Source organism: Pseudopipra pipra, chromosome 11 (genome assembly GCF_036250125.1).
Source record: "Pseudopipra pipra isolate bDixPip1 chromosome 11, bDixPip1.hap1, whole genome shotgun sequence".
Classification (NCBI taxonomy): Eukaryota; Metazoa; Chordata; class Aves; order Passeriformes; family Pipridae; genus Pseudopipra; species Pseudopipra pipra.
Genome location: NC_087559.1, coordinates 9,400,534 through 9,415,289, shown reverse-complemented (window position 1 = coordinate 9,415,289; position 14,756 = coordinate 9,400,534). Strand labels below are relative to the sequence as shown.

Here is a 14,756-nt window from a genome sequence, read left to right as displayed (position 1 = left end):
TGTGTCAGGCAAAATGTGGACTTAGTGCTCCAGAAAGATGCCAGATTAACAGATCTAGAAGAATAACAAAGTATCTGTGACCATTCCTATTTTGATCCAAGTGGAAGCACTGACTGGATCAGCTGTAGTGCTAATTTTACTACTTTCATCACAAAAGCATGCAAGAATATAGCATTTTCAATTCATAAAGTCTGGTTCATAACACAAGACCACTTTCATAAAAGCTCTGAAGAAGAAAAATTTTTGATACTACCTGATTGCAGCACATGTGATCTTGAAAAACAGAAGTCCCAGAGTCAGACAGTTGTAGCAACATACCCACCGTCTCCTTGGCATGGAAGTACTAGTTCTTACATGTTAAAAATAGATAACATTCAAACTGTAAGAAAGAGAGATGGGAGAGGAGCAGACAACTAACGACACTGGGGCTGTGCCTGCTGAGTGAAGTCTCACCACATCCTATATCCTGCTCACAAGGCTGGGAATTCAGAAGAGAAACGTGAACATCTTCAGGAGCCAACACCACTGAAGAGATTCCAGAAAACAAGCATGAGAAGAAAAACAAGTGTTTAACAAAAGCCTGCTTCTGTTGATTAGAAGTGCACCTCGAGCCTCTTCAATGACTGTACATTCACAATGACTGAATGATTGTACCAAGTCAGCCAGTTCTTCCACAATAACACCCTAGAATAGTTCAAGTATTTCTTTGTAATCAGGAGCCAAAACATGCTGAGTGCAGAAAAATACCACTACAACCAGAAGTTCGGTCCATATGTACATAATTCATTACCTCACAGTAAGAAGAAGGAATGTACCAAAGCTGATACTGTCCAATAAAGCATTTCCTGGACAGTCAGAAGTTTCATACACTGAAAGACCTCAAACTTAAAAAAACATCTCAGAAAGAACTCCAAGTCACTCCCCTATCAGTCACCAGGTGCCACAAGAATCTCAGTTTATCCAGGAACAATAATGCTTGGCCTCAGACACAAAACAAATAAAAAAAACATTATGCCTCTGATAAATTGTCTACTTTGTTTAAACCTTCCTACTCCCATTTCAGAATGCTAAGAACCAAAACAGGCAGTGACACAGCCCACTTGGTGTCTTGCTGGCAGCAGATTGTGTCAGTAAAATACTTCTACAGACACCAATGCAGAAGGGAATGCACTTCTATTTCAGTTTTTGCCAGCAACTGATCAGTTGTGCCAATGCTTCTACAGAGCCTGACTTCTCCAGAACTCCTCTATCTGGAATTAGACTTATTAAAGTGTAGAAGCTGAAAGCCATAGTCATGCTAAAAATTTTTTTCTTCTCCCCACTTTCATTTCCCCACCACCAGGTTAAAACTTTGATATTAAAGATCAGCTCAGTACCAATGTGAATCTGGAAAATTTCCAAGTGAAGACCAGGCTTCTTTCTTCATGATATGGTAGCAAAGCTGAATAAAGAGAATCTCATCCAATCTGCAATTTCCAGCTTTGTTTTAAAACAGGAACTTGATCACCTCAGAAGCCTCTTCCAAACTTCCACCAGCTTAACTCTGACTAACCAGTGACAGAGGGCTGTTGATTGCCAGAAATGGGCACCAAACACTAATGTTGATCAGTGCACTGGAAAAGGGGGCACAGTGCCTATGCACACAGCAAGGGTGCCAAGAGGAAGCTGCTCTGCATAAGAGAAAGACTCTATAGGAGTTGTAAAAAAGTCTGAAAATTTTACATAGTGCTGGACAAAATTAGATTCTGAAAGTAGAATAAAGTAGTGATGCCATCGCATCAAACACACATCTATCCATTTTCTAGAGTAGCACATGGGTTTTTTGCACAGGCTTTTTTTTGTCATTATTATTTCTATCTCTGTTTATCTCCTGGGTTCTTTACCCTCCAAGATAAGCAAAACTCTCACACTTCTGAAGTGTGAAAAGAGTCTGGCACTCTTTAAGACAAGACAATATCAAAAGAATTCGTAAAGAATCTCTGCAGGTACTTTGCTGAGTTTAGAGGGCTCTAAACAACTACTCTCAACTTGGTTCTCCAGATAAGCCAAGTTGTTTGAAGAGTCGAAGCTTCATCCCTCTACAGCAGGAAAATCTTTTCAACCATGCCACTTTGACAGTTGTTAATTCACACAGAAATGTTTCCTAAAAGCTAAAAAACCACCGTCTCTTGTAGAGCTTACATTCTACAGAAATTGCTCATGCATATTTATGTCACATGCATATCTCAGGAGTTCATTTCACTTTTCTCAAAGGGATGGCCTATTTTTTGGAGGTGTGTTTCAATCCTCACTTTTGCAGAGATATAGTATCAGGAATTTAAAACAATGATCACCACGTGATTCTCAAAGAGAGTCAATTCAGAACGAGATGGAGATGATAGGATCTGGTTGGAGCTGACATCCCATGGCTTTGCACCAAGCTGACAATTCCTGTTAGATCAGGGTTGCACTGAAATGTCTGGCCAAGAGGAACACAAACCTGGCATAAAGAAATGTAGTTTCCATTTCTTGTATTTTGCCTAATCAAAGGTTTTTATACAAAAAGCTTTAAGCAAATAGGATTAATCTTGAGAAGCATTTGTTTTAATCCACAAATAGTTTTTGTGAGTTCTCCAAGGAAAGGATGAACTTCAAAAGTTATTAGTTTGTGCATTGCATCAAAACCTCTAAAAACACACTGAAATTCTTTACAACAATAAAAACACACAGAGCAAAAGCCTCTGAAACTGTTTCTGTTGGTGAGAAACTACGGCAAAATAGAGACTGAACTGAGCTGGTGGTAGAGTAACACCTTAAAGAGAAACCATAATTTGTATTGAGTAATTTCGCTGAAGAAAAAAATCCTTTCAGACACGCTTTCCTTCAGGATACTGAGGTAAGGAAAGTGACCCACAAATGGAAAAAATTCTACTTTACACTCGTTTCTCTTGGGGAAAGTAGATTTGACCCCCTTCACATCCCATTGGAAAAACTACACGACTGCCCTGTTTTTACTGGAGGATTTCTCAGAAAATTGCAAAAATATAAGGAATTAATAAAAAAATAAAAGGGCAACCAAAAGCTTTTTTTGGACCACATTTTCTCCTTTGCTTTGATCTACCTCTCTTTTAAGCAGAATTCCAAAATGCAATCCTAGTAGAAAGCTCAGGAGGTTGCAGGGGCTTGAGATGTGATTCACATCACCTGCCACAAATACCCCAAGCTTTCAAAGTCTTATAGCAAAGTCTTCCATATCTGTTACAGGTTTCTGAGCATAGGAAGGTTGTTCTCAAAATTGAACTTAAATTCATTTCATTTATCAGGAAAAATTGACAAAGTTAATACAAAATCACATCCCCGCATTCTTTCTTGGGTTCAGTCAAAATAAAAAAAAAGTGAGAAAAAGCCATCCACCTTTAGGTCACACATAGGATTGATTACAATTTGTCTGACATTTCAGGCCCTCTCCTGATTACAGACTGCAGGCTGCACCAGGGAAAGAAGTGTGATTTAGAGTCTGTAGCTGCACTCTCAATACCACGGAAAGGTCTTGACAAACAGCACTACATGAGCTCTGCTTCATCACAGGGTTTTAATCTGTTCCCTGTCACTCACCTGCTGGCATGCAGAGACCTGGTATCAGTCTGCAAGATTAGATGCATATTTAGGAGGCAGAGTGCAGTTTGGCAATGACAAATACTGCTGGTGTTACACCACGGTTGTGAAGCTGTCAGTGCATGACCTAGTTGGCCACATACTGAAGAAAGGGGATCTGGGGTTAAATTCTAGCTCCTTCTCCACACTTACACATTGTTTTAATCCATCTGCTCTCCTACACAGGACAGCAACAATTTCAGCTGCAGCTGCCAACAAACAGGATCAGTAGGACTCAGCTAGGAAATCTCAACATACGTATTTCTCAAGCTGTTAGGTTATTCTTCCTGGGAAAATTCAGAAACAAATATTAAAAGAAAAGAAACACTTAAGCAAACTGGTATGCCAGAAGGCATTATTACAAAACAGCTACGAGATTCCTTCTTCGAGAGATTTAGAGCGAAAGAAATGCAGCAAGAAAGCTGTAAGACAGCACACAGATATAAGATTGACACAAGACTCCCCAGCAGTCCTCACTGCAGTTATTTTTTCTAGTTTGACACAGTGCGAGAGCATCAGTGCCCAGCTCACACTGCCCTGTGCTCCCTGAATGCTGCCAAACCCCACTGCACAGCCCCTGTCGAGGTGCTTTCCCAACAAAACACAGGAGAAGTGGACAATTCCTTCTGGCTGACAAAGGATGATGTGGAGCATGCCCAGGGAGGAAGCGAAGGTCAGGTAATAACCCCAATCCACATAGTCATGACCAGTGGCTTAGAACACTGGGCAGCCAACCCAAACTGGGCAGCACTGGTGTGTGCTCACAGCCACAGTGGAGCAGGGCTTTGGTAACTCTGCAGTGAGTAATCCATGTTCAGTTCTAAATAACACAGTCCTTTACCTGACAACACCAACTTCTAAGGGCATTTTCCTGTTGTTATAAAAAGACAAAGAGGAGGAACATCTGCTTTGTAAAACACTGTTTCACAGTGCTCAACACAGCTCGTTTCTGCTGCACCATCCTTAATAGGCACAGCACAAATTTGGCAATGTGTTCAGCTGCTTCATGTTGCTCCTGTGATCATGTTGTCCAGCTGCAAGCCTGCAACATGAAACAGTTACTGAAAGATTGTTTTGGCATTTTTAATGACTTGTGTCTTGCCTCTACCTCCCACCAAGATCATACTCATCAACAGCTGCGAGCAGAGTTTTTTTCGCTCACTGCAGAGTCATACTGGCTGTAAGATACACTTAAGGTGTGAATCACAAAGAAATGTGTGGGCTATAATCACCCTCCACATTTGTAGCTCATTTTGCCAATCAAGTTGAGAATTTCAGCAGTCCTGGGCAGTAACAAAACTGATTTCTCTCCTCAAATGACTCCGTGAAGTTGTCAAAGGTTGCAAGGTCTGGACTCTCCAGCCAGCTCTTTTATCCTGTTCACAAGTCCACAGAAGTTACTTTAAAAAAACAAAAACACCTTTATGAGCCAAAAAAACTTCACACTGTAGAGAGTTACAGACACATTCATGTCCTCCTGATTCTACTGAAATATTGGCACTGTGGATCTGATAAGCAACAACACAGCTTTCTCATAGCAGAACTTCCAGGATCCTTTTGTTTGGAAACAAAAACAGGTAAAGGACAAAGGTATGTCTCAAACATGAATGCTCCTAAGGGTTACAGCTTCAGGGTGGAAGTCCCACCTAATGTTGGCCTGGTATTAAAACACAGAACACAGTATAGATACAAACCTGCAAGTCCTGACTAATCTAGGGTTTAAGGGTACTTCAAAATTATCATTGCCAAACAGCACCACAGGGGTTCTGTGGAGAAGTCAAAATCGCCTATCAGGTTCTACCATTTATAATGCATGATACTGAAATATTTACTGCTTACTAATACTTACCAATGTTGGTTCTTATGGACTTCAACTTTGAACATAAATTTCTGAAACCCTGTTCTTATGTACATGCATTTTAATAATTAAAGGGGCTTGAACCCCTCTCCTGTACCTGAGGTACTTTGGCACAGCCAGGCTTTAATACTTTAATACTTTAATGACATGTAAAGTTTCATGAAGTCATTATGGCATCCAAAAGGATGACTATGCACCACTGCAGGTTTGCTCAGATAAGCAGCACCCAACAGCACACTCTGGGTCAGGGTTTGCACAGTGATACAGCGAGGCACACATGCACATCTGTGTCCTCACATCTGGCTCTTTACAGACGGTTTGTGACCACATGGAACGTGCGTTAGGCGAGCGCTGGCTCCTTCGGGAAGAGCCGCTCACACAGGCTGCCAGTCCCCACACACATGACTCCGGATCTGCTGAAGATGGTATTTGAAAAGGAGCACTGCCAGCATTCACCAGGCAGCTCTACAAACTAACTGTTCTGTGTCAGCGCAATTTGAGCGTGTGGAGCAGTCTCTGAGGGCTGTGTTTTTACGAGCAAATACGAATTTGGTTGCACTAAGAGACATAATGTCAGTACCGTGAGCAAGAGTATATGAAAGCTGGTTTATCTCTGTAAGAACAGTAGTGATAACATGGATTAATAGATTCAGAATTATGTCATGATATCAAATATTTTTTGCATCTACCAAGATTTATTATTCAAGGGACAGGGCTAAAAAATCCCACATCATAAGCTGTTATTTCAAGAAGCAAGGGAAGTAAGCTTTTTGCTGTCTGGTAAATATTAGCAGATTACTCACATCAGTGAAGTGAAAATTACAAGTTCTTCAGTCTTACAATTCCTTTGGTTTTAGTGGAAAGGCTACATCAGTACCAATTGTCTGTAAAACAACACAACTGTCTTTCCTTGCTAGTTGTGCAGAAATATCATAGCTTCCTCATGACTGACAATCAGCTTGACCTAAAATTAAGGTAACATTTTTTTCATAAATTCTAATTGCAGTTTTTTATCTGGTGGTTTACACCACACAGTTAAAAAAAAATGTAAACACTAGAGAGATCCATCTCATCACTGAAACAGACAAACTACTGCCACTTATGTGAAGCATCACAGACACTGCAGACTGGTATGGGGACCCTCAGCAGAGCCAGGAAGTGTCATTCACAAACAAAAACAATATGACCTCATCACACATTTAATTGCTTGTCTGTGACAAGGTCAACTTTGTTTGTATCACTGCTGAGTATCGCACTGTTTGCATCTACTGATATGCCACTCCAGGACCCACAATTGCTCAATGACAAGAGTTATCTTAAAAATAAACTTATTACTATACAATTTTAATTCATTACTTTTGAAAGATACTGTATCTTCCATTTATTTTTTAAAACGGACTGTTGTAAATCCCTTTGCTGGTCTGTAGGCAATACAGGCCACTCTGCTTTCAAGAGCATTGTCCTTCACGAGTGCTGACCATGGTCAAGTGACCTTTTGAGGAATTAAAAATTATCTACCTCAATTCCCAGGCCCTTTGGTCAGAGAACCACAGTTTTGGGTACTAGTCTGAGATTTTCATCTGGCATGTTTCAACACAGATAGCCTGTCCTAATTTTAGTCAGGGTATTAACTGAACCCTCCACAGACCTTTAGATTAACTGCACTAACCAAGGAGCAAAGATTTCCGCTTATTTTCCTTTAAAACCAATGAACTTGCAGTACTTACTAAGACCAAAACAAGGAGAAACTTTCAGAGTAACACTTACAAAGTCCCTCTAGCTTCTATATGGTGCTGGGATAACCACTACTGTAGTTGTAGGCCTGCCATGCAGCTCGTTTAGTCTACTGCTACCTTGCTTGCACTAATTTTCCTATTCAGAATTCCCCACCTGATAAAAAGCAAGTCAGAAGAATTCAGGGTAAGTTTCCTACGATAGTAAAAGATACAAGGATATCCATCTACCTACATGCAGGGTCTCATGCTTTTATCAGACTTTAGATTTTAACTGAATTTTGTCTCTTGTTGGGGTAGATAAAGCACAAGCATTTTGTTCAAGAGAGTTTCTCTTTCAGTGTTCCATGCAAACTTTTAAACATTCACAGGGTGTTCACACCTGACCTGAAGTCAACCAGCCAATGCAAGGTTCGTTCAGTTCTCTGCCTTCAGCAGGAGTGAGAACAAGGTCAGCTGTGACTCACAGGGAATGAAAGCAGGTAGCCAACGTTTCCAAGAAGGATTGCCCTTTACCTCAATGCTTTTAAATATCAGGAATTCAACAATCAGTCTGAAATAGCTGAACAAAACAGTTTGAAAACCAAACATTGAGGGTTAATGAGCAGAGCAAATAAAATACTATTTATTTAGACTGTTATTAGCCAAGAACAGCACAGATTGCAAGTATGAAGACTTAAAGCTCCGAAATCCTATTTCTGGTCTTTAAAGTGCGTAGACAATATATCACAGAGCAAAACCACACTCGATACAATCCCCCTCCCTCCAATTTAGCCTTCAGAAAGTGAATCACCTAATGGCAACACAGTGGCAGAACATTCAAACATGGCTTTGAGCCATTTATTGCATTTATTTTTTCTTTGCTTTAGGGAATCGTATCAATCTGCCAATTTCTTGCGATAGCAAATCTCTCAGATATCATGTCCTCCACATTCAGTGCCTATTAAAAAAGTAAAGGAGGTGAAATCAACGAAATTAATTAGAGGCTCCAAAAAAAAAAAAAAATCATCACTATACAAGAAAACCCAAGACATGGTGAAAGATAGTCTAAAAAGAAAACATAGTTCTTGGAGCTCAAGCAAATCAAGAGAAAAAGGAAGTTAATAAAGTTCTTAGACAAGTCTGCCCCTTTTTACTTGTATCCATTAAGTTAATGGAAAATAATGATAACAAATAGTTCAACATGCTCTATTCCATTTCCTTCTTCTCAGTACTTGCTAATTCAACACTAATTGTTTTTACTCAGAAAACTAACAAAATCACAAGTTTCCTTGGGGGTAGAGGGGAAGGAAGAGACAGGGTTGCTGAAGTATTGTAAGAAAGTATGCCAGGAAACAAAAGGTACGTGCTGCAGACACACGACAGATTTCCAAGAAAAGTGCAATTATTGCACAACTGTTGCTAGAGAACAGAGAGTTAATGTGGCACGTCAAGAGCTAAAGCCTTAGTGTGTGGTTTACAAGATTACAGCTTTTCAAGTTTCTACCCAAAATTTAAATTCATCTTCTCACACACAAAGCAAAATGTGTAGCAGTTCATTTTAAAAGTAAATATGCAGGCATATTCTTGATATAAAAGACATCTAAAATATTCTCTCCCGAGGTCGTTTTTGGGGTGAGATTTGAGCTAGCAGGTTGGTATTATCTGGGCAGCTATATTTGCTCAATGAGACCTTCAGAACTCTTGGAAAGTTTATTTTAACTTTGGAGGCCTGATTTTAAAGACTAAAAGTATTGCTTTCGGTAATTTAATTCAAGAGAACAATATGGCAGGGGTCACCTCTTTGAAGGGTGCTCCATGTGAAGGCAAACAGTCAGGAGCAGAAAAGCTGTTCTAAATCTTTACTTAATCTCTAAGAACCAAGAGCAACTGGCAGCTGGATCAGAAGTGCTGACCAACTATTCTCATTTGTACTCTCCTGTTGCCTCCCTTTTCTGACAATCTGTAGGGAACTGCAGGCATTCAGAGCTCAAACCGCACATTTCGAATTACAGACACAAGTTTAACAGCAAGAAAAAGTAAAACTTCATTTTCTGAGGTGCTACATTCTGTGAACAAGCACAATAGATCACGAAATGGACAAATTATGGGTGCCTTGTAGAGCTTATTGTTTATGGGTTCATAGCCCTCAGGTTTTATGGTTATACTGTTTCTCCAGGACACTGATATGAAAATAAAGATCATGAGATTCCTCTCATTTTTATATTATGTTTGATTCAGATAAAATTAACTGGAATCAAAACCTATCCAACACGGGGTTTTTTGGGTTTTTTACACGCTGCAGTCACCTGTCCTGCTTTCAGGAGTTGGTCCAGAATAAGCACCAGGAAACTTGTTAGAAAGTAGATGCAGCAGCAATTCCAACCCAGTGTCAACATCTAGAAGTTTTAAAACTCTGCTTTCCTCTGACCTGCTCTGGGACTGAAGTACACGGGGCAGAGAGGGAATCTCCTCTTATGGCTGTTGTGCAGTACAGTAACCAGTCACAAAAAGAGAAAGAAAATTTCACAAAAGTCTTATAACACCACGGAGCTGACTCAGAGGGTTGCTCTTCTGTGATGAATTAGTCACTACAAGAGGTGGCAAGTTCATTGTACTTGAATTGCTGTCACTGCAACAGTAGGGTTAATACCTGGCATGACAGCTGATCTGTCTTTGAAAGTCTACAATTATTCTCTCAGAAACAACCAAGAAAGGTGTTTTTGCTAGAATGACAAAGTTTTAGCATGTCTTCCTATTTGTCAGTTATCTCCTCAAACACAGGTGCACCATCTATGATTTGGTTTGTTTCTTTTCCTATATATCCTCTTTGCATTGTATTAATGCAGAGTTATAACTCAGGAATTTTGGTCATGAAGCTCAGCTCTGTAAAAAAAAAAAAAGAATCAATATTCATTAAGGAAGGTTTTTCAGGCCCCAAAACCAGTATGTAACAAGTGGAAACCTTTGAGTCAGTTTTGAACAAGGGACCTTCAACAATGCTCCTCCAACCCCCCGTAACAGTAATATTGCCAGAGCTTTTATAACAAACTGTATTCTCAGCATTTGCCTGTTCAGTCACAGACTTGTTTTACACCTGTGTTAATGCAGAAACCTTTCCTCACCTTTAACGTGGCAGCCAAGCTGGCCATGTGTTCATTCAGAGTGCTCTCCGACTCCTTGTAAGTCAAGCAGGTGAACTGATATTCCTCTGGATCAAAGGCATCTGCTCCCTGCTGCTCCACGTCGTTAGCTACCCCATCATAATAATCCTCAATATCCCCAGGATCCTCATCCTCTTCCTCCTCCTCGCAATTAGGGTCATAATCCTCTTCATTGCTGTCAGAGCCCTGGCTGTTCATGTCCACGGACATCTTAATGCCCTGCCAAACTGCAGACCAGGAAAGCGACCGCAGCTTCTTTTTTTTCCTCCAAACTTTATCGTTCTTTTGATTTCATCTGAGCTCTGTTTCCTAAGGGAGGAAAAACAATTTTTTTCTGTGCCTAAGAAATTGTAAGAGAGGCCACGTCAACATCATACATGTGATCAAACAGCCATGAATGGGCTGAGCCAGTGGCCCAGGTAAAGAAGATTCTGCTGTGCACGTCCCTGGTTTGGATCCATTGCAACTCTTTGCACCTTCAAAGCCAAGGCTGGTCTTACAGGCAAGGTCCAAATCCTTGGAGATCAGGTTATTAAATTGAATCCTAGTCCCCAGCGCTGGCCCCAAGACTTCTGACACTTGCAAACTGACTGACTGCATAACCTTCACTACAGATCTTTTCAGAGATACAACTGAATTTATGACAAAGTTTTTTATCAACAGCCTGAACTGCTGCAGAACAGCATCCTATGCATTTCATTAACAGGAGAAACACCAACCCCTCAGCTACGACCACAGTAGCTAGAAAGGCAACCTGTGATGCCCTATGCAAGTCCATATTGCTTCAGAACCACAGCCATTAGGTGGGACTTTAGAAAATAAGAGAAGTAGAGATGTCTCACATACACACAGTGTATGTGTTTAACAGTCTGCAATACCATCTCAAAAGAAATGGTGGAATTATTTCACCCCTTTCAGTAGGTTCTACTGGATGCCATGTGACTTGGGCCTTACATCTGAAGGGGAAAATAAAATCAATTCTCTCATTTTATTACCTTCTCAATACACACTTATTACCTTCTGAACATAGAAATTTATGCTTAAGTGTTGACAGCTGCTATTCAAGAAGAATCAGAACAGCTAACTTTTTTTAATAGATTCTCCCTTGTATTGGAAAATTTACATATCTGATACTTATCTGAACTACAAATCTGCTTGTGTAACTAAACCATGTGAATTTGAGTTTGAAAAGGTTCAGCAGTAAAGCACGAATCAACCTTGAATTTTGGTCACCTCATATTTAGTCATAAATTTCCATTTAACCAAATTATTTAGTTTAGAGAGACTATATTAAATACAGAATACTTAAAACAATGCTGCAACCAAATCTCACATATAAAAATATACATAAAATCAAAGCTCTATTTTCCACAGGCACCATGTATTTGGTTCCTTATACATGTTCCCATTTTGCATTACTATGTTCTTAGCTCTGCTACTCAGATATATTCCCACAGTACTGCAATTTGTAGCTGCTGGGGAAACCATAATAAAGCTTTGAGAATCCTGACTTTGTAGCACAGGAAATCTCAACCATATATTTTCATTATTTTTCCTCAACTAATTTGTTTTCTGTTTCCAGTAACCTGACCAGGCAGCAGAGAATAACCAGGAAGAGAAATGATGTACAATTAATTTGAGGGGCTGCAGTGATTTCAGCAGACACAAACCTCCAGTGAGAGAGGATGAAGGCTAGCAGCTAATTATATTATCCCCTGAATTCTGGTCTTCATTCCTTTCATTTGCCTCTTGATTCCTTAGCTATCCACAACACACAGAGTACACAAATAATTTATAGCACTGCTTTCCATAGCATTTCAGAGGAACAGACACACAGTCTCTCCATATTGGAAGGAGACAGATGTGAAATCTGATTTGGCAGACACAAGGCAAACCTATATTGTCCCTCCCTCTACCCCACTCAGAGTTAATGCATCAGTTCAGGGCTTAATCTGTATTGACACTGATCTCTTGCATAAAAGAAGTGATGGATCTTCACCTGCTAAAACGAATAACTTATTTGAGACTCTAAACCCACTGTGAACATGCCATCAACAGCCCAGTGTGCAACAGCTTTGTTCAGCCACTCTCAGAGTATCACAAAGCCTGACCAAATTTCACAGGTCAGGGAACTTCCCAAACTCACTCAGATCATCCCATACTCTGGAGAAAAAAAAAAAAAAAACAACCACCAAAACACTGGGTCCATTTGCTATCCCAACACATGGCGAGTCACATCCGAGCAGTGAGATGTTTGTAGATATCCAGGCGGAATAAAAGGTCTGCCCAGTACCTCCCAGTTCCACACCAGTCACCGGGGAGAGCTTGGAGGAGAGACATCCCTCTGTGCCACCAGCACAGCTCTGTGAACAAACAGAGGAACGCTTTGCACAGGCAAATGGGGAAATGGATCTACCAAGCAGAAAACAGCCTGCAGATTGGGTGACTTCTGTGCCTCCTGCCCCAGCACTCCAGGGAAGAGCTCACTTCCAGCTTAACTCAAAATCACATGGGAGAGGGAAGGCTCTGAGGACAAAGCAAAGGAGGATACTAGGAAAACCAGGAACAGAATTCACCTCACCTACACTAAGTCCAGTGCTCAGATCGCAAACTCTGAATACAAAGTAAACAGGACAAAGCTAATACTTGATAGCACGAACTTTTGAGACAATAAAGACGTTAAGCTCAAGTAAAAGGATCAAAAAACCAAAGAGTATTTAGATTAAATAACCACTATAATCCCCAAGATCAGACACTAAAATTTTAAACCATATTTAGATCGCTTTCCTACCCAGGGGAGGATGAGGTCCTTCATTACCAGCTTTGTCTGAGATACTTCTGTATCTTCACTAACACTGATACAATTTAGTCCCCTCTTGCAGAAGCTCCGGAACACACCCACCCCTACTCTCTGCTCTCCATCACCTCCAACAGAGATGCCCTCTCCGTGATTCCTGCTTTGCAACACAATTCTTAACAAGGTCTTTTGCAACAATAAGCCTTCAAATATGCCACCACCAGTGGCCTTATGTCATCCCACCTCATACCTTGTCCCACTACATCTTTCTTTTCTGATTTCTTTCCGTCTGTGCCTATCCCTGTAGGATTCCTCTAGAAAGTCTTTTGGAGGATGCTCATCCTCTTTTTCTGTTGACATTTCACAGCCATTTAAGATGGCTTTTTCTTCTTTCACCTCTTTATCTGAAACAAAGAAAGTGCAACTCAATTCTGCCTCCTGAACTATTTATCCCTGTAACCTTTAAATGGGCTGACACCCTCCCTTTTCCCTGAAACCATCCACAAGCCCCAGCTCCATGTTGGCTAACAATGCTAATTGCATCTTCATCTTTGTCACCCAAACCCATAATCTGTGGATCGCCCTCACCTGTCTCCTTGCACACGCAGTGCACACCTCGCCGTTCCTTCTCCACTGAGTTTTTAGACAGGATTTTTTTCATCCCAAGATGGAGAACCCAGAACATCCCCCATCCTTTTCTAACAGATGACTCTGCAGGGACCTCCTTGCAGCCATATCACACTCCCTCGTGAACATCCACACTCTCCTCCTGCTTTTCCAGTCTCGGTTCACACTATCACGACTGCCTTGTCCTTCCCAACTCATCTAATCCACTTCATCCCTGCCCTTTCTAACCTACTACCGCTTTTAACCAGTTGTTTCACGCACCTCTGTATCCCACGGCACTCCGGGCTCGGGCAGAGCCGTGCCCAGCCCACAGAAATTACCTCGGCTCCATTCTTTAGGAATGCGGGCGAGCCCAGACCCCGCGCTTGTCCCGCACCGCCAGAGCGCTGCAGACTCGTGGGAGAGCAGCGCAGGAAAACCTGGCGGGAGCAGCCGAGGGGGAACAGCCCCGCACAGCCCGCACAGCCCCCGCACAGTTCCGGGGAGCCCGAGAGCGCCGGGGCTGCGGCTCCTCCCGGGCGGAGCGCGGAGCTCAGCGCCGGGCACGGAGCGACGGCCGCGTGTCCCACCCTCCGGGCTCGGGCTCGGGCTCGGCCCCGGCCCCGGCCTCAGCGGGACCCCCGGCCCGGCACGGCCCCGCACTTACCGGGCGGGCGGCGGAGCGGCCCCAGGGCTCCTCCTGCGCGCCGGAACCGCCGGCCCGGTGCGTCACCTCCGCCAGGCGGGGCGGGGCCGGGCCGGGCCACTGCGCGGGGCCGGGGGGGAGCGGCCCAACCACTGCGGACGGGCGGGGGGAACCGGCCCCGCGCCCCCGGGAGCGGCGCCGGCCCCCGGCGCGGGCTCGGCCGGTGACAGCGCCCGGGGACAGAGCCCGGTGACCGCGCTCGGGGACAGCGCTCGGGGACAACACCGGGGAGCGACCCTTCGCACCGTCCCGGTTCCGCCCGCCCCGCGCCTGCCTCCCG

At 42.5% G+C, this 14,756-nt stretch overlaps 1 protein-coding gene across 5 annotated transcripts in view; it reads right to left on the bottom strand.

Annotated features, from left to right (window-relative positions):
• The window catches only part of ARIH2 (ariadne RBR E3 ubiquitin protein ligase 2), a 34,545-nt gene that overhangs the window by 19,579 nt on the left and 210 nt on the right, over positions 1-14,756 (bottom strand). The window contains exons 1-2 of one of the 5 annotated variants that reach the window (XM_064667371.1): positions 14,438-14,526; positions 10,329-10,676 (exon numbers count right to left, since the gene is read on the bottom strand). In XM_064667371.1, coding sequence (XP_064523441.1) covers positions 10,329-10,577 — 249 coding nt within the window. In that variant the 5' untranslated portion in view covers positions 10,578-10,676; positions 14,438-14,526. Of the gene's footprint in view, positions 1-10,328; positions 10,677-14,052; positions 14,213-14,437; positions 14,565-14,756 lie in introns of those variants that run through there. The other 4 variants (XM_064667374.1, XM_064667373.1, XM_064667372.1 and 1 more) reach the window with 4 other exon arrangements.